The sequence below is a fragment of the Protomyctophum parallelum genome (assembly GCF_964188405.1).
Source record: "Protomyctophum parallelum genome assembly, chromosome: 13".
Taxonomy (NCBI): Eukaryota; Metazoa; Chordata; class Actinopteri; order Myctophiformes; family Myctophidae; genus Protomyctophum; species Protomyctophum parallelum.
Genome location: NC_139708.1, coordinates 20,674,097 through 20,693,881, shown reverse-complemented (window position 1 = coordinate 20,693,881; position 19,785 = coordinate 20,674,097). Strand labels below are relative to the sequence as shown.

At 42.6% G+C, this 19,785-nt stretch overlaps 1 protein-coding gene across 3 annotated transcripts; it reads right to left on the bottom strand.

Annotated features, from left to right (window-relative positions):
* Positions 1 to 175: 175 nt before the first annotated feature.
* map3k14a (mitogen-activated protein kinase kinase kinase 14a) lies at positions 176 to 19,163 on the bottom strand. Of its 3 annotated transcripts, none has more exons than XM_083781005.1 (16): positions 19,062 to 19,163; positions 11,654 to 11,914; positions 11,226 to 11,313; positions 10,862 to 11,084; positions 9,573 to 10,070; positions 9,142 to 9,276; positions 8,919 to 9,048; positions 8,455 to 8,583; positions 4,902 to 5,006; positions 4,617 to 4,780; positions 4,121 to 4,271; positions 3,621 to 3,956; positions 3,395 to 3,504; positions 2,307 to 2,445; positions 1,783 to 1,883; positions 176 to 1,410 (listed from the first exon to the last, which is right to left on the bottom strand). In XM_083781005.1, the coding sequence occupies exons 2-16, from the start codon at positions 11,904 to 11,906 to the stop codon at positions 1,249 to 1,251; spliced, it is 2,724 nt and encodes a 907-aa protein (XP_083637131.1). In that variant the 5' UTR covers positions 11,907 to 11,914; positions 19,062 to 19,163; the 3' UTR covers positions 176 to 1,248. The 3 variants fall into 3 exon arrangements, with proteins under 3 accessions (XP_083637131.1, XP_083637133.1, XP_083637132.1); XM_083781007.1 differs by having other exon boundaries at positions 9,573 to 10,067; XM_083781006.1 differs by lacking the exon at positions 19,062 to 19,163 and adding an exon at positions 13,502 to 13,602.
* Positions 19,164 to 19,785: the final 622 nt, after the last annotated feature.

The window sequence follows — 19,785 nt, the reverse complement described above, 5'->3', positions numbered from 1 at the left end:
ATTGTACACATCTCCAAGTACAGGATTTGCATTGCTGAATTGTACAGTTAATCCATAATAGTTACTGTTAATTAATGTATTGGATCATATAAGTAACGGGAATCTCATTGGTGGGCACTGGGCATTGTGAACAATTACAGTATATGAGAAGACAGAGGTATTGGTATATATTTTATTGATTTGGAATCGGCAACAGACAAGCCATGGCCAGTAACCTCGCATCACCAAGCTTTCCAGATGCAATTCTTGCCAGTGCAAGAATCCCAGTGGTTTTTGATGTCATAAGATAAAGCTTTATAGAGCACTGAAGTCTGATGTAATTTACGCATCCGATCTGGGTCGCAGTTTTCTTTCCATTCTGAATTCCCATAGACCTTTATATTCTGTCAACAAATAAATAATCCAATCCAATCTTATTTATATAAAACATTTCACAATTCAATGTTTACAAAGTGCTGTAGGCCTACAGAAATTTTAAATCTATATACACTAAAGCTAAAACACAAAAAACAACAGCTAAATTGCGCAGTAAAAAAGAACAAAATGAACAAGGGAGACATCACTGAAGAGACGCAGCAACGTCGGCAGACAGTGAAACAAAAACTGACCAGGGTTGAAATGAGAACGGTGTTACAAAAAGAAACAAATTATCCCGGCGGTTTGACTCATACTGATATGAAGAATCAACTGACGGCAAGAAAATAATGTTACTGCTGCCGAATTGGTTAAAAATTCACAAAACAGACTATCAAATATGAGTGACTAATGTAAACGATACAGAGCCACCTCCATGACAATATCGCCTAGACAGTTTGTTTATTTTTGGACCACAATGCTTATGGGACGACTTTAAGATGACCAAATGTTATTCTCCATAGGGAAAAACCTGCGACCCAGGGGATGAACGAGTGATGTCAGGACTTAAGTACTCTATTGAAAGTTTGAAACCCATATAGTGAAATTCAGCTGTCAAGTACTTTATGTACAGTACATACAGTACTATAGGTTCTACATACACATGAAAAAGACCATGGCTACAGCTCTCACCGACAATTAAGCATAAGACAGGCACACTGGAAAACTACAAATGTATCCCCTTCAAAACATGAGATACAGGAACCTTGTTTACAGGGCACAAATAACAAGATAACCACCAGTGAAGGCGGCAGGTTGGAACATTGGCCATGTGAATGCATTGCAAGGTGCTGTAAACAGTGGCAGAATGGCACGTTAAAGGGTCGTTGGCTCTTATCTAGTCTCCAGCAGTCCATCTCTGATCCGCCACCTCCAGGAAGGACTGCAGTCGGGTGCAGACACACAGCAGAGCTCCAGCCCAGAGTCCTGCACCTCCTCGTCATGAGCCACCTGTTGACCCTCCTGGGTCTCCAGGGTGAACACCCTCTCTGAGATCTAAATGAGGGGCATATATGTGGTTAATATAGATGCTTATTTATGGTATGTTCTCATTTGAAGACACCCCTGTAAATGGTATAGTCCGTTATCATTGTCTCCAGCTGGGTATAAAAACCTGCCATTTTGCCAGTGAACTGAAGTCTGTGCTGGGAGTAGAGAGCTTCCTGTATTTATGCCGGTTTGTAGTGCTCATTTGGTGGATAAACCTACCATTGGTTAACCTTTACCAATGCCTCTGTACTGTTTCTCCAGCCTCTCCACCACACGGTCATTCCTACAATGTTGTAAGCCTTTAGAATGGACTTGACACGACTATACTGCATCATACAGTAGTAGTGTCATGGTGGTGCAGGAAGGAACGACTCTCACCTGATCACTGATTCCAGTGGCAACGTGGCCCACCTTCACCCGCCGCGTCTCTCTGATCCGGATGCTTCTCCCGTTGAAGTCTCTGATGCACACGTCCACTCCTGAGTCCATCACGGAAACACACACAGCGACAGTTTAGCCAGACGACTATTCAACAATCTCCGAATGCTATAATATTATAGAGTCTGGAACTACTCCTCCCAAAATCCGAGGTAAGAAGCTGGCATTTCCGTTCAGAAGTATGTATTTCAAAAATACCTTTACATTTTTATTTCCATTTCTGCTAAGCACCAAGCTACTATATATGCTTGGACGATTTTGATTTTATATTAGGATACATTTGAGCAACTGAAAAGACAAAACGGAAGTGGGGAGGAGGCTTCACATCCGCTTTGTATGCTTGATCATCAACAGAGCTTCCGTGTTCCAGACGCTATGATCGGAACAGAAGCATTTGAAATTTGTGGGAGGCAACAGTCTGGCCATGCTAGACTAAGGGAGACATGAATACTGAACCATCTCACCTTCAAAACAGCAGGGTGGGGCCAGCTGCGTGTGAGTCAGCCAGTCCATGCTGAGAACCTGGCCTTCTGGTTGGCTGTTGTAGGAGAACACACCGGAACTGAGGTCATCTCCAGGGCTGAGGGACCAACGGCCAGAGTCCTAGGACATGATCAAAGAGGAGAGTAGGAATAAAAGTATATTTTTAAAAACTTTGTCCCATCACAGGACAGCAGTGTTTTAAAGTTCAGAGGAATGTGCCTGTGGCTGAATGGTTCCGGGTTTGTTTCCTGGACCGGCACAAAGAAATCTGGGTGTGGAAGTGAATGAACAACATTCCCATCTCCCTCAACACTGTTGATGTGCCCTTGAGCAAGGCACTGAACCTCCAACGGCTCCAGTGGAGCTGCTCAGTGGCCAACATCATAAGACTGTGGTTGTACTGGACAGTTCCCAAGTTTTAATGTGTGTGGCTGTGTGAAGCAGCAAGCAGGGCGTTGCCGACATTTTGTCGGGATAAATAAAGGGTAAAAAACCCTGCAGTGATCTAACAAAAAGTTATTTTTGACAGTTGGAGATTATACTCAACAGATAATTCTAGCCCCACTAGCAACAGGGCTCTAAGGATCGCTGTGTTGCTGCGTTGTTCGGCCTGTCTGTCTGTACACAACATCTCAAGTACTACTGGCTGGATTGCCAGGAACTGTTCTGTGCACCTCCTTTAACTCCAACATTTGATTCATCCTGCTACAGTGTTTCAACTCTCTGGGATGTACAACTTGCATCTTATGGCCGGATTGATAACATTGAATTATGTTCTTCTCACTTATGCCACCCATGTACTCTGAACTCAAGTAACAGAAGAATTGTTAAGGCCTATTCATAGTCTGGATTTTCGGTGGTAAGGTGACCACCGCTCCGGTGGTGAGCTGACCACCGGAGCTGAAATAACGTTGAGCGGTGGTGAGTAAAAACAGAGAGAAGGGCTGGAGCGGTGGCGGTGGTTTGCTCTTCACCGCGGCTCGTGACGTCATGTTGTAGTTCGGTGGTCACCCCACCACCGTAAATCCAGACTATGTATGAGCCTTTAGGATGCGTGATTGCTTAATACCTTTTTGTCCCATGGTTCCCAATTGGAGTAGCAGTCACTGCTGAGGCAGGACAGCAGCTGTTCCTGTATCTCAGCGGAGTGCAGCTGGGACAGACTGCTCAGGTAGAAATCTGAACACAAAACCACACGGATGCAATTAATGAGGACAGGCGCTTGATTGTAATCACACACACACACACACGCAAAGACACACGCACACTATTGAGACTTAAAATACAAACGTCACCTCTTTCCAATTTACGTAGTTCAAGTTCAGACACGGTGGTGATGACGTTGGCCGTCTTGTTGTTTGGTTCGTCGTGACAGCGTGTCTGTAGACGGAGAGGGGAGCCTTGATCCGTTTTCTTTTCAGTGTCCGCCTTCATCTCCTCGTCCTCCTCCTCCTCATCATCGCCATTATCCGGCTTATAGCTGGACCTCCCCCCGTCCTGTGTGTGTTGTTCCTCCTCCTCCTCCTCCTTGAAGCCGACTCCGCTGGGTTGAGGGGAGTCTGGAGGTTTGTCAACCAGACGCAGGGGCTCCACATAGGCTCCCCCGCGGACAGGGCTGGCGAGTCCTCCCACTGCAATCCAACATTATATTATGTAAAAGAAAAAGACAACACTGAACACTAAAGACAACACAAAATATGGAGTTTAAATCCCAGATAATGTCTTGTCTTGTATCACAATATGGATATAATATCGATTTATACCAGTGCTAGTAGCTCAGTTGCACAGTTCTCACCCTCTTTCAGAGCTCTGGCCGTCTTCTCTTTGAGATCGGAGGCGGATGCTCTCTTGACCGGGTCCTTCTGAAGCCCCGCTCGTATAACCTCCGCCGTGAGCTCACTGCAGTCTGACGGGATCTCTCTCAAAGGTGGAGGCTCGTTGGCTATCTGCAACCATCCAAATGTGACGTTTGATCAAAGTTTGATGTAAGTGGTGCCACGGAAGTTTGCTTTTTTAACCCATATTGACCCGAGATCAGATTCTACAAATGTCTTCTACATCCTGACAGTTTTCTGAAAAAGCTATGTTTCTATGTCAGTCGTTCTTCGATTTTTCAAAAATAGCAGACCTACAAGCTCGTAGCTTGAGCTATGAGCTTGTAGATCTGCTATTTTTCAATAGCTAAAGCATAACATAATGCTAACACCAAAAGGGGTTCCCACCCAAAATGGGTAAAACAAATTTAGGCACGACTTGAGAGTGGATTATCGATTGTGCTCATGAAGGAATACCTTGAGATAAAGGGACAGTCTGCAGGCGTAGTAGCGCGTCCACGGCTGACACCCATTGAGCATGTGCAGCAGCAGACAGCAGCTGCTCCACACATCTGCTTTGGCTCCGCGGGGCAGAGCTTTGACGATCTCGGGAGCCATGTGAGTCTCTGTGCCCTTCAGATCTGCTCTCGGTTAGAACAAGGAGACAGTGAAGATTTAGACACTGAACATGACCAAGTGTTTTGACTTTTGTGTGGACTGTACAATATGTGGTCATCGTGAGGTCATGCTATGTAATGTTACCTCTGCATCCACTGAGGCTCTGTCCATGATTGTCGAGTCTTTCCGAGTGTCCAAAGTCACACAGGAAGGTGTCCTTACCGTCTTCTGACAGCAACACATTGTCAGCTGAAGGAAACACACAAGACACATTATTCAACATTTGTCTTTCGTTGGTCATTATGATATCCTATCTGTCATCGCTGTTGAATCAAACTTTGTTCAACTGTCTTAGGCTTAGGGACTAGTGCTGCATGATTCTTGCTCAAATGTGAATCTCGATTCTCACATCGAAAATATTTATTGTGTTTAGTCTGTATTTGCTGAACTTTACTACATTCAAAATGTGGCACCTGGAGCCAACTACTGTGGTTTTAACCCTATTGAAAAATAGCAGATCTACAAGCTCATAGCGCGCCACTCTTGTAGGTCTGCTATTTTTGAAAAATTTAAGAACGACTGACATGGAAACATAGCCTTTTCAGAAAACTGTCAGGATGTAGAAGACATTTTTAGAATCTGATCTCAGGTCAGAATGGGTTAAACAGACATCAATGTGCTTGACGTAAACCTCTCTTCTCTCTCTTGTAGCAGAAACACAGGAGTAACTCAAATGAATTGGACAGCAAACTAAACTAGTGCTGCACGACTCTCGCTCAAGTTTAGAAATGAGGTCGCATAGGTGTCTGAACCTAGATCTTTTTCCGATTCATTGTGCAGCACTGTTAGGGACTGGTGTTGTAAATCATTGTAAACGCAAAGGCTCAAAAATCCTCCCCACTTCCTTTTTGTCTTTGCAGTTGCATTTATTTGTCCTACTGTAAATCAAATTAGTCAAAGCATATCTAGGTTGTGGCCGTAGCAGAAATGGAAATTAAAACATATATTTTGAAGCTATTTTAAAATATTTTTCCGTGGACGGAAATAACAAACAGGTGGCAGATCTCTGTGAGCTGCTTTCAGGATGCATAGTTACAGACTCTATGTAGCATCTGTAGAGATTGTGGAATGATTGTCTGGCTTGAGAGAATACTATTGGTATTTTGGCATGTCTGTACATTGTCTGTACGACACAATTCTTCAAGGGCAGCAACAATAGCAGATCTACACCCTCATAACATGTTGCATCACAACGTGTTGAGTGTGAAGTGGAAATGGGTTATTTTCACAATTCGTCACACAACGATATACAGTATGGCTTAAATGGTCAGTGGTGGAAAGTACTGTACAATTTTTGAGCTATTTCAACTTTACTTGAGTATTTCCAATGTCCAATACTTACTTCTACTCCAATACATCTCGGGTCCAAATATTGTACTTTTGCTCCACTACAATTATTTGAAAACTAGTTACTAGTTACTTTTTTTGTTACTCGTTTTGGATTATTAGTAGCCTACAAAATATACAAACACTTCAGCCCTATATACATTTCGGCCATTTGAAAATAGCCGATCTACAAGCTCACAATCATATAATGAAACTATGTGTACACTATTAGAGTGCTATGTCGTCGAGGCTAGAGCAAGTACTACGGGCTAAGATGGAGTCAAGTACGTTTTGAGTCAAGTACATTTTGAATGCCGGACTTTTTATTCTAACAGAGTATTTTTGCATTGCAGTATTGATACTTTCACTTAAGTAAAACATGTGAGTATACTTTTTCCACCACTGGTTATGGGACAGCTGTTGGACACCAGAATTCAATGTGGAATGAATGCGGAGGGACTGATAATAACTGACAGGCGACAGGTGCTGATGTCTGCAACTTCTTGCATCTCAATCACTACAGACACCAGGTGGCGTCTGATCCCTATACTGTAACAGTACAAAACCATGTTGTTTGTCTGACTCTTGAAAGTGCAGCACATCCTCTTTCTCACTTAAGTTTTCTTTTCTCCCATCTCTCTTTCTCACTTTTCACCTCTCGTTGTTTTTTATTTCCTTCTCTTTCTTTCTTTTTGTACTCAGTTCCCTCCGAACTACTTCCTTCTCTTTCTCTCCCCTCCCCCGTCCCTCTCCCTCTCTCCCGTCTGGTTGGGCCTTTCTCTCTCTCTCTTTACTCTCCTGATACCGTGCACATGCGCCCTCTGTTAAAGAGCAAGCGGTGAGTCACACTATGGGAAATTCCCAGCCTGCCGTCTCCTGTGGTAGTCTGGTTTCACAACACAGGTGCCGGAGATCAGATCTAGGCTAACGTCGTCTATGACACTCGTGTTCCACACACAACAGCTGCAAAATATTAAGCCAGAAAAGGTCCTTTGATAATATTATTGGGAATCTGTCTTACTATTTGTGGTCTTCTTCTGTCAAATACTTTCAAATAACAGACAAAGACCAAGGTGACACATTATTCTTTACCATCGGTTCGGCTGACATCTGTGATGTATGGAATTACTGTTTAAATGATTCAACTAGAAAGCTGCTATATGTCCTATAAGGTCAACTGTGTTTTGATACCATTTGATTCAGAAGGACAAGAAGTAACAACCGCAGTGGGTGAAATATCAGAAGCCATATCAATATCTAGGCAGTGTCAGTCCTAAGAGATGACAACCATTTAATCTATTCATTCATCTTGTTAGTAGACAATGCTTTGGGTTTTGTTCCAAACGCAAAGAATTCACTTAGTTTGTTTTCCTCATTGACCATTGATCCATATTCTTGCTACCATATGTTTCAAAATGTACAACACAAGTCTCTAAATTTAACAAAGAAGACTCAACGCCTTGAATCAATGTGTGTGCGTTCGCCAGTCGCCATGTACGTGCGCCCATTCATGCACGTTCATGTACGCCCACAGGTTTTACATACATACAGGCAACGTCTGATTGACAAACATCAGCCTCAGTGTTGGAAACACGCAATGCATTTGTTCATGTTTTCTGATTGGTTAGGTGAGCATGTTTACATGAAAAGAACATGATAAACGTCTACTATTGCACTACTCTATGCAACCACTGAAAACAATAATTCATATTTAAATTCTGGTGATAACCTGGACGATTTAGATTTGAGAGATATTTGTCTGAACTTGGGACACGCAGCTTGAAATCGAGACGTCTTGTCACCCTAGTATCACACAGTACTTTTAACCATGTGTTATTCTGCAATAGAATAATCGAGAGGGTTCATTTGTCACTCACTCATATGAGTGCAAGCACAGTGAAATGTTCCAATGCATGTCTAATTTTCAGCTGAACCTGTATTCCGCAACAACATTTGCGATCACGGAATGGTATATTTCTGGGGTCCCGGCCTGTGGACTATACTATAGAGTATTGTGTCTGTGCTGTTGCATGTACATTCAGTTTCACCATGTAGACAATGTGGCAGTTAAGCCATACTTCGTCATATGGCCGTACCCCTCTCCGAACATAACTAAACGTCAGCTGTCATGTTGCGACACAGTTACAGAACAAAGTATAATTTAGGCCGAAAACAGATAGGTCTAATAGTTGGTTGACTGATTACTGGGATAATTGGGACCCGACTGACGTGAACATCTGAATTCTGTATTACAGAAATAGCTATTGCACAAGTGAAGTCATTCTCTGTCTTGCCGTGTGTCCTACCTTACCTTTTATGTCGAGATGCACCACTCGTTTCTTCAGCAGGTAAAGCAGTGCTCCCAGGACCTGCCAGTGGTAGTGGAGGGCCAGGTCCTCAGGCAACCGGCCCCTCTCCGCAATGAGCTGGCCCACCGAGCCTGGAACACATTTAAGTTGATGATTCATTGTCACACACAAATAATTTGCATTTAGCGATTCTATTGTGTTTTTGGCATTGGAAATCGGAACACTAGGAATAGAAATTACAGGGAACAGGGAAGATATGACAAACTAGCTGACTAGACATTTTTTATCCATTTTATACTTACTTATACTCTTTTTTTGTGTACGAACATCTTTCAAAATGGAAACGATAATGACGTTTATGACAAAATGATTGCGATTATCTCAAATTATTGCGATTAGACGATTATTATGTAATGATCGTGACAGCCCTATAGGTAGGGCAAGAACCGAGGCGTCAGTGATTTACCGTGTTTGTGGTCCATGAAGAGGACAACGTAAGGCCCTTCTCTGACCGCCCCAAAGAGTTCCACCACGCGGGGAGATCTGAGGGTACTCCACGCACCCACCTCCTCACTGCTGAAACGCTTCAGGTGAATCTGTGGGGCGAGAAGGCCAGAAGTTGGTCAACCACATGGACCTCACTGAGCATGCAGACGTGAGAGAAGGGAAAAATAAATATATTGAAATACCTTTTTGGCAGCAAATCTAAAGCCTGTGTTGACATCCTGACCACTGTGCACTTCTCCGTACGCGCCTTGTTTGATGAACCGAGAGACAAAGTACTCCCTCCCCTCTCTGTATTCAGAATCCACAGGTTGGAAGTTCTACGAGGGAACAAGGAAAGAAGTGAGCGTGAGAACTACAAAAGGATTGATGTGTCTGTCAGTCAGTTAGAGCTGATGGTTCGTAGATGGTTCCCAAACTTTTTTGCCTGTGACTGACCAGACGTTTGCCCGGAATCCAAAACTAGCAGAACTAGCAAAAAATATTTATTTGTTTTGTGTTTTTTGTGAATGTTTTCTTTTATTTTTTAATAATAACAATTTAAAAAAGGGGGACCCATCAAAACCTGTCCTCGACCCCCACAGTATTTTGGGAACCACCGAGCAAGAGAACATACCTCGTTGTAAAAGAACAAGCCTTCGTTGACGAAGGAACTGGACGCCGAGGAGAGCTCCTCCTCCTCTTCCCGCGCGTCCCTCTCCACGTCCCTGAAGAAGGGCCCGGCGTAGCACGGGTCCCCCTGGCTCACACTGCCCCGGAGTCCAGCCAGGGCCAGCGTGTAGTCCCCCACGCTGCTGCAGGCGGAGGAGGACGACTCCTCTGCGTCACTGTCCCTTCCACGGGCAGTGAGATCAGAGAAGGGACCCCCCAGGACTGCGGCGGTGGTGCCCCAGCAGGCCAAGGCAGCAGTGCGACCACCTGGACCCTGACAGCAGATCTGCTGAGTGTGGTGCAACGGAGGGCCGGTGTCCTGCACCTCAGAGCTCTCGATGCTGCTGCAGCAGGAGGTACCGATGATGCTGCTGCAGCAGGAGGTACCGACGCTGCTGCAGCAGGAGGTACCGTTGCTCCTGCGTCTCCCTCCTCTGCAACACTTGGAGTTGGACACTTCCTCCTTCAAGAGCAGTGGTGGACAAAAGTACACCATCGAGTAGTTAAAAAGCGCAAGTTATGAAGTACGTTTTCTTTTCAATATAAGTGCATTGTTGCTTTGAAATTTAGAACATTTCCCCAAAAAAAGAACATTTTCAAAATAGTGAAAATAGCAGATCTACACGCTGACAACGAAGCACACTGCGACGCATTGTGAGCTTTACACTATATTTGGCTTACCTTAAGTGGTTACCGTTACATCATAATTTATTTATTTTTTAAAATTGTAACTTTGGGTCCCTAGAAATATTGTGGAGCACAGCACAGTGTGTGCAGGGATGTATTTACAGAGGAAAAATTATTCACAGGTTCAACATTGCAAATCTGGTGTCAGTTCTTATCCAGATACAAGAATGTAGTTTATGTGACTGACCACTTTTGAATAGTGGTGGCTATAATGACACGTTTTGTAAAGCTATGGGGTTTTTGCAGTGATTTTGTAGCAGTAAACAATGCTACTGCTGTCTTTGTGGGACATGAAACATGTGCAGGGTTTTTGAGAGGCGCTAGCCCCTCCAACATCTGGCTTTTGAAATTACGTCAGCCAGGTCTATGGACTGTTTGTTTAGAGCACTTTTAACAAACATAGAGTGGCAGCCAAGTCCTTGGACTTTTAATGTTTGTTTAGAGCACTAAACGTGACGTCATATGGCAGCCAAGTCTATGGACCTTTAATGTTTGTTAACGTCACCTTAAACAAACATATGCAAGCGCCCTTCACTTCACACGAGTGTGCTCTTTTTATTTCCACACCTGCAGCTGGACAACAGAGCTGCCACTCTCCTGCTCGGGGACTCCAGAAGGCACGCGTTGTCTCTGTCTCTTCTTCTCCTCTTTCTTCTCCTCTTTCTTCTTCTCCTTGCGCTTCTGCCTCTTCCGCGGCTTCTTCCTGGGGCTGAGTTGCGTTTGGGAGCCATTGGGCTCCTGGACGGAAGCCGTCCTCGGGCAGGCAACGTTGTTGTGCTCTGAGGACACGCTGGGGATAGAGAGAAACCAAATGTGGAAAACACTGTGAATTGCGCAGCTATGGCAATAACAACAACATCCACGATGGAGACGTGGGTGGGAGACGGAGTGAAATGCTTTGAGGGCTGTCATGGAAGGAAACATGTCATACCTGCTGCTGGTGAAGCAGTTGGGGGAGGCTACGTAGGAGGAACGCTCATAGCAGGAGGGACTGAACTCCTGGGAGTCCTGGGTTTCGCCTACATGCACAGAGGGCACACAGTGACACTTTCACTGGAGAGAGTAAAGATTTACCCAAATGGGACCCACACACTATGAAATCCTCAGTGCTAATTTGACAACTTTCAACATGGCATCCCTATTTTTTGGGAAAGTCAATATATACGTAGGCAAACATTGTCAAAAATATATAAAAATTAAATGGGGAACACCGAGAGTGTAGAAATTGGCCCTTACTGGGCCCAAATGTTTACACTCTCAGTTGAATGAAGGCTGAGGGTTTTACTGCGCAGACTTCCCGAAGAATTGTTATCAGAGTTTCAGTGTGTTTTAAATGACTCCGTTTCAAGTCATACTTACATTCAGCCTGAGCGATGAACGAGGAGTTCTTCAAAGGCCCCTCGCCCACCTGCTCTGCAGTGCCTTGCGTCAGAAGTTTGTCTAGAATGGGTTTAAAACTAGGGAACATGAACATTCCCTTGTGCTGTTCCACCTCCACCTCCTCTGTCCCCTCGTCTGGGGTCGGGCAGCTCTGGTAGGGTCCCTTCAGCTTGGCTTGGGGCAACCCGGAGAAAGGCGCGGTCGAGTTTAGGATCCTCTGCCTCACCGCCATTTCCGCAACTGGAGTATAAGACACAGACAGCAATGTTATAAGCAACGTGGATGCGAAGTCATACACTTTAACGGCCCGACTACTCGCAGTTCAAGCTGTCGGGCATCTCTCGTCTACGGATGGAAGCAATCACACACACCTGTCGATACAGAGCAGGGCACACCGACGGCAATCGAGCGTGCTAGAAGGGTTTAGCTGAGATCTTTGTCAACTGATCAGAGTTGAACAATAATAGTCTTTGTGTCATGGTGAAATACAAATCGTTAATATTTATGGTTTCCTCAAATTGAGACATATCAGGCTCTCGTACAGTTAGGGGTTAGGAATCATGTTTGACCTTTGTAAATCCAGTGGGGTATTCTTTGTGGTACTACAGTAGGTAGATGAGTCAGGAAACACAACCTTGTTTGGAAAGTTTACACCATGAAGTACAAACACGCTGTCTGTCAGTATTCCCTATATAATAGTCCAATTTCAGTTTTTATTCAATAAGTAGAGATTCAAGAAACCAAGGTCATACTTAGTTAAAACGGCCCAGTGCATCTTTTTTTCACTCTACACCAAATCTCTTCGTCAGAAAACACTGATCTACAAGCGCACAGCGATCTGCTATTGTTGCCTAATGTTACCCCCAGAATATGCATGCTGGAGATCAAGAGGTTGTAAAACACATTAGTTATGTTTATGTATGAACTGAAGGCTATGACTAAATCAATTAAATGTATTACTATTAACCACTTTTTCTTTTCAATAAGTTGATCTACAAGCTCACAATGCGTTGTTCTGAGCTTGTTGACTGTTAGCGTGTAGATTTAGAATTAGTTGTTGTGGTGAAGTGGTTAACAACATCACAACAACATTGTCTTTACTCTTCTTTATTAATATGACAATATGCTGTACATCTTTAATGTGTGCATGCTCACATATTCTCAGACTTTGACGAGGTAAAGAATGAAGAAGGTAATTTAAGCATGGAGGGTTTGGGGTAGAAATTAGAAGTGAACTCAGAGAGCTACAGTATGGTTGTTGCAGCATGTTGCATCATGTGTGTGTTGTATTTGACATCAGTCTCTCTGTCCTTCGGCTTTTTGACCATTTTCTGCACAAAGAAATTCCTCACAGAGGCCCTTAAAGGTAGAAGTTGGTGAGCCATGACAAGTGTATATGCCTGCTGAATAACTAGCGTTAGGATTGTTGCCACCTATTGCTGAGTTATTGCAAGATGTAAAAAAAAATTAACTTGGGAAAGAAATGTTGAAAGGAAATGGTTTTAAAATCTTGCTAATAAAACACTGCATTTTCAAAAATGTATGCTTTGATTGTCATTACCTTCTGTGGTGACCTACTGCACTGTAATATGAATATCATACGGTGTGTATATATATATATATATATATATATATATAAAATCATATAAATCATCTTAAATACTACTTCCGCGACTCTGGGCACTGCTAAAAGCACTGGTACTCCAAAAGCATAGCACAATACCACACCCCAACTGACTTCAAGAAGAGACAAACTCACTGAACATAGCATAACAGATAAACAGACTTTGAAGAAGGGCAGGGGTGGGGGGGTGCATCTACACATACCGAAAGAGGCCAGTCTGTTCTATTAGTTTCTACTGGATATCCGGACTAAAACAGCTTGACATTTACAGCAGTAAAATAAGGATATTCCGTGTTGATCTGCAAACTCTGTCTCTATATGTCCAAGTTATCTGTGTTTCTTGCTCTGCTCTCCAGTCCTCTGTGTAATGGTGCTGTGCGTGTAGCACCTCGGTTGCTCAGCGTCGCTTGATCTTGGCTCTCGGCCAGCCAGGGGGAGGAGCTGTGATTGGCTGACAATGACTTATGGGAAATGCATCTCCATTTCCCCACATTTCCCCCTCCCTCCTTTCCCTCCAGCAGGGCTGGCCTGGCCTGCTTGCTCTGCCTCTTCTCTCTTTATCTAAATAATGGAACAATCTGTTGATCTACGCACTAGAACTGCCCTTCTAGATAAAAATCCAGTTAACTCTGAAGTTGTGACTTGAGTCACACACAAGAAATGTGAAACACAAAAGCAATAGTCATGCACTTATTCTACACTTGAGCACCCTGTAACCACTGACCACAAAGTTGGACAAAGTCTTGTACCGCAGTTTGTTGTAAGAAATTGGTTGTGGTTCTGGGTTAGCATAGCACTACAGTGTACACAGATAAGAATAACAGATGGATTAAAATCATGCTCATAAAATCTGTCAACCTGACAAAACATTGTCATTAATCATGCTCCTTATTATAATATAATGTTGATAGTCTATTTAGGAAGGTGTCGGTCCCTGCAAATAACTACCACCAGCTTCAATCTATTATCTGGGAGGAGTTGGTTGACCTTCAACCGCCTCTGCTTTCTGCTATCATGTTTATGACAAGCCCTAGTATAGCCCAGCCCTGCAGTGGAACAGTGTAGAATCAGGACTAAAGGAGGGCCAAAAGAAAACATTTAATAGAATACAATATATACCAGTGTTTGCCAAATAGTGTGTCGGGATCCATTATCCAATATCTTGCTTTCTAAATATAAATATTTCAATGATAAGAATCACACCCTTGCGGGGGCGTGAGGGGCTCTAATCATCGTACGTCATCATCAAGAACCGTAGTCCCTTATTGGCCAACTAGGGTTCCCACCGACATACATACAGTATGCCGATTTGCATCGTTGTCAATGGCATTTAATGTTTGTGTTCAGACATCACAGACATTAAACACTATAGGTGTTTTAAAAAAGGAAAATGCATGAACTAAATAAATCATACATTTTCTCAAAATCAAACAAAACCCCGGTCCTACAAAGAACTTGTGAAAATGAACTGAAAATCTACAAGCTCACAACACATTGCCAAATCTTAAATCTGTGATTATGAGTTATTTGTATACCTCAAACTTGACTTCCAAGCTGTCTTCGCTTGACTGACTGGCACTAAAATACATCAAATTTAATTGATCCACTTCAGGAAGGTAGACACAGCAATATTCAGAAGACTGGACTCGGAGAGAAAAGACAAATCTGTCAAAGGCTGACAGTTAACTGGATTGAGTGTTCAAGGTTGGCCTTCCTTCTCTATTCGGAATAATCTTACTTCCTGTATTTGATTTCCTCTTTTTCAAGTCATGGCTGGCAACCATAACAACTTACTCATACAAGAACCACTAAAGGACACAGAAACTGGAGAACAACGCTTTGGGAGTCCCTGTTATCAGATCGTTAACGAAATGACATCTAAGCACTTTATTGAGAGTGGGGCAATTGTGTGTAATGTCACTAATGTGAAACACACACTGGCTAATATACTGTATAGCCACTGACTCTTTACAGTGAAATGTTTAGTTATCCATTTGTAATGTCAAGAGAGTACAAATATAACCAAATGGACCATTGCGGGGTCATCTCCGCAATCTCAGAGTTAAATGAAGACTCAGTATTTGACTGTGTATACACCCACTCAGATAAGCAGAATACCAAAGCCCTTAGTAAGGTCTGTTAATGTTAACAGCACCCACATCTTCAGCATGTCACACTAATACAACCCAACCTTCTAAATGGAATAACCTACTGCTGCCATGGCACCCACACACACAAGCTTTCACCAATCCCACACACAGTAAACAACTTGTTTTTATACAATTCACTAATGCTGAGGATTTTACTGTGCAGTGGCTGAGGGAACCAGTACATTTGTCCTGGGAGACTATCAATGTAGTGTAGTGTGACTGTAAGTTCCAAACCTATAAACCGTGTGCGTGCTGTGCTTGAATCCATACTGAAGACATCTTGCATGGTTTATTGCTTCAGTTTTGCCCACAATGGAATGAAACACTGTAGAATAACCTCAGTGTTTGTTTACAATATGTTATCTTACTCTTTTGCACACTTTTGTCTATTTTCAATAGGCATACTCTGAATAGTCTGAGCTCAATGGCCTGCCAACATTCTGGATGTCAATCGCACTAAATGTTTGTTTTTAGATTTTCTTTTAGGTAACATTTCTCTCTCTCTCAATTTGTTTCGAACTTCATACGTCATAGGCGATTTTCTTAATCGCCTTCTTATGTCTCACCTCTTTCCTGCTGGGTGCGTAGTGTTATTCCGATGTCCCAATAATCTGACACCCATAAATCCAACTACCCAATATTCCGACCATAGAGCCACATACTAACCCTAACCCCAAACCCTAACCCTAACCCTAACCCATAGGGCCCCAACCCCAAACCCATAGAACCCCATAGCCTACTAACCCTATCCACAAACCCTAAACCCTAACCCATAGAGCCCCATACTAACCCTATCCACAAACCATAACTGCACGCGGAAGCCATGGGTGAACCACGTAGTCGGACTAACGCAATGTCGGACTAACACGTGCCCCCCTTTCCGGCAACATTTCTGTTTGTGATGCAGCTGCAGTAGAATAACTAAAATGCGAGATTGTTTTTTGTTGCTACAATCTAAATTTCATTAGGTGCTATCTAGTGATTCACTGGTGATGAACCTTTTAGCTTAATAGAAAGAATATTCCCTGGGGCATTATCATAACTTAGAACAAAAACCTGAGAAGGCACGCTCTACTCTTACGGAGTCGTAATCTCTGTAGCTGAAGGGTGCAGATTCTTGAAGATCAATGACAAAAGGAGAATATTCGCACTCTCTTGAGTATTTCAACTCAAGAGAGTTTGAAACGCTGAGGAAGGCCTACGTGCCGAAACGCGTTTGTTTCTCTAGGTAGACTGCTGCTGTGTATTCATTAATAAAGAAACCCATAAGAAACTTAGAGTGCGGATATTCCCCTTTTTGCATTATCATAACTTGTAAGTGTTTAAACAGACCGTAGGACATAGTTACCACTACATTATTCTATGACTTGTGTAGTTAAGTGGAAATACAGAGTGCATGTTTATAACACAATTCACACACAGGTCTGATGAACTTTGTAGTAGAACGTGTGTGTGTGTGTGCGTGCGTGCGTGCGTGCGTGTAGCAGTGGCTCAGAGCCTCTGCATGATGGCCTCAAAAGTCTAATATCTCCCCCAATCCAGAGGGATATCCCTTTGGTCTAGTGGTTAAGATGTTGGACTTTCAAGCGGGAGACCCGAGTTCGAATCCCATGCGTGTGAAATCTTTGCACATCTCTAGCTTAGGAGGAAGCTTTTATGACCAACTAATTAAATACCAGCAGCGCCTCCATCACAGAGCTAAGCTATAGCCTTATACAGTAGGTGCAATCTACATCTACTTGTGTTTATCTTTGGCAGCCTAGGTCTAGGACATGTACATAAATTGGTTGTAAGAGGCTTCCAACAACTTGGGATGACAAAAAAAAAGTACAATTCACTACAATCTCTTGTAGACGATGTTACTTGTATTTGTACTTGTGCGTGTGTGTGCCCCCTGTGGTATCCACCACTGATATTTATGTATGTAGTAGTATGCTACTATGGTAGAATATGTACTAGTAGTTAGTTACTATAAGACATTGATCGTGGCCAAACACAGAACACTGAATTCTGTATACTATAGTATACACAGAATACTGCTGAATGAATATGCTGATATTCTATACTGTAACATTCAGTATACTACATATACTATGTAATAGTATGAATGGACTTATCATCATGTCCTGTGTTTTCGAAATCAATCATATACTATGTAATAGTATGAATAGCTACATGTGTAGTAGGCCTATATTGACCTGCTGATAATTCTACTAGACTGTACTTCTAGTGCAGTATGAATGATAACTACATAGAAGTAGTAGGCTAAGAGCTGATCATTCTACATTACAGACTATTGTCTCGTGCATATTCCTTCTACTTCATGGAGAAAAACAGGAGGGCCATTTCATTTCACCAAGGGATATTTGGAATTTTTGGACTAATAAGACACCCATGGTTCCCAAAGACGGAGCAGAGCCAGGTCTGGTTAGCTTCAAGGGGCAGGCCATGAGTTACCACACAGAGTTACTGTGCATTGCTGATAAGCAGCAACAGACTAGACCAGGGGTTCTCAACCCTTTTCATTTCAAGGTTTCAATTATTATTCTGCATTTTATATTATATTTTGTTTTTGTTGGATAAGATTTTGTCCACAATTGTATGCTGTATTGATGTGGTACAATTATTCTACATTCTCTAATTGTGTAGACTTCTTCTTGTAAATGTAAACTAAGTAGGCTAATGCAGATGTTTAAAAACATTTTGCACTCACAGTTAAAGATTCTACTAAGGGTCCATTTGATTACCAACTCTCCACCATTTAGCTGGGGAATGGGGACCACCTGGAACCCCCTCAATGACCGGACCACTGGTGGTCCCCGGACCACTGGTTGAAAACCACAGAACTAGACAAACTGTAGCTGTGTAGCATAAGCACAGCTGCCAAAGTGTAGTATGCATACTGCTAGAAAAGAGAAAACGGATCACGAACACTTCACCTAACAAAGCCTAAGCGATGAACACAATTAAATAAGTTAAGAACTCCACTAGATATTTAGGTAAAAATGACGGTAAAATGGCCTAGAGAGTATAGAGTCTATACAGACTATTATACTCTCAGCTTCAAAGAAAGAAAAATCATTTAAATGCTTATCGTAAGATAAATAATTAACTAACTGGCACGAGACTCAAATATATGCCTATTATATCCTATTCCTACCATATAGCACTTTGGCTCATTTGTTTTGCTTCATAATCGTACGTGTGTGCATAATATCTATAGCGTGCGCGGAAGTCCTCATTCCGAGACTTTATGAAAAGAAAAAATCACCAGACCATACACTATATCCTGCTACATTAATGCCGTAGGCTATATATTCATCCAGCATAGGCCTAATTGTTGACAGACGATTGTTGCATTGACATAATGTTGTGAAATGTCTTCTGGGCAGCTTCATGTGTGTTTTATACAAAGTTATAATGGCTGGCTTATACTTTCACACCACCCGGCCCCGCCATTTCACGTATAGCTTAATAATGTAGCCATGATCCTACTTTTGCCACCCGCAACAAACTTATGAAATATCGAAAACTGATCGTTCTATCAAGTGATGCCGTCTTAACGTTGTTTGGAATGTTGTCGAGTGGACAGAACAAAGGATCGTTGACTTACCGAGTTGTTGCTTTCCAATTAATAGGCGTCGGCCGATTTGCTGCTGAGCTGTGCGCACTTTAGATGCGTGCAGTTTACAGTACTGTCTGTTGGTGGGAAACAGTTGCGTCATGAGGTAGGACTTTTAGGAGTGAAAAACGAAAGTAATGTTCAAGTTCAACTTTAGTTCTGCTGCAGGCAGCAGCGTTGGTTCTGCACGCATGTGAATTGTAGAAATATATGAAAAAGAAAAACGGTGACATATAGTTGTAGTTGAAACGTAATTTGAATGACCCCAATATGTAAACAAGACCTTGTATTGAACTGTATTTTCCTGTGCTTTTTCCCCCTGCAAACTATAATAAAGTATTCAATCAATCAATCAATCAATCAATCAAAAGGCCTGCCTATATACACAGTATGGCCACCTGCCACATGGTGGCATTGGGCATCCTGCTGATTCCTCAAATGTGGTGATATTTTCTTAAAACAATATCTCATATAGCCTTTCCTTCTCCTGGGCCTACTGTAGCCTATGTATAACAGCATAACTGTATGGCCTACTTGCAATTATTTATGTTTATGTTTATATATATATATATATTCATATGGTGTGGGAGTGTCCGAGTGTCCTCACATTTTGGAGTTAACATCACACCCTCCCCATCTCTATTCTTATTAAATGATGTATCCCAGTTGCCATTAAATAACACCCGTATTCGTGTCTTCTTTGCTGGCGTAACGG

Excerpts from the sequence above, each read along its gene's own strand:
- map3k14a (XM_083781005.1), bottom strand. The coding sequence starts at position 11,906 with ATGGCGGTGAGGCAGAGGATCCTAAACTCGACCGCGCCTTTCTCCGGG. Across the intron at positions 3,505-3,620 it reads ACTACGTAAATTGGAAAGAG|ATTTCTACCTGAGCAGTCTG; the intron begins GTGACGTTTGTA and ends TTTTGTGTTCAG. Across the intron at positions 2,446-3,394 it reads GGGAACCATGGGACAAAAAG|GACTCTGGCCGTTGGTCCCT; the intron begins GTATTAAGCAAT and ends ATCATGTCCTAG.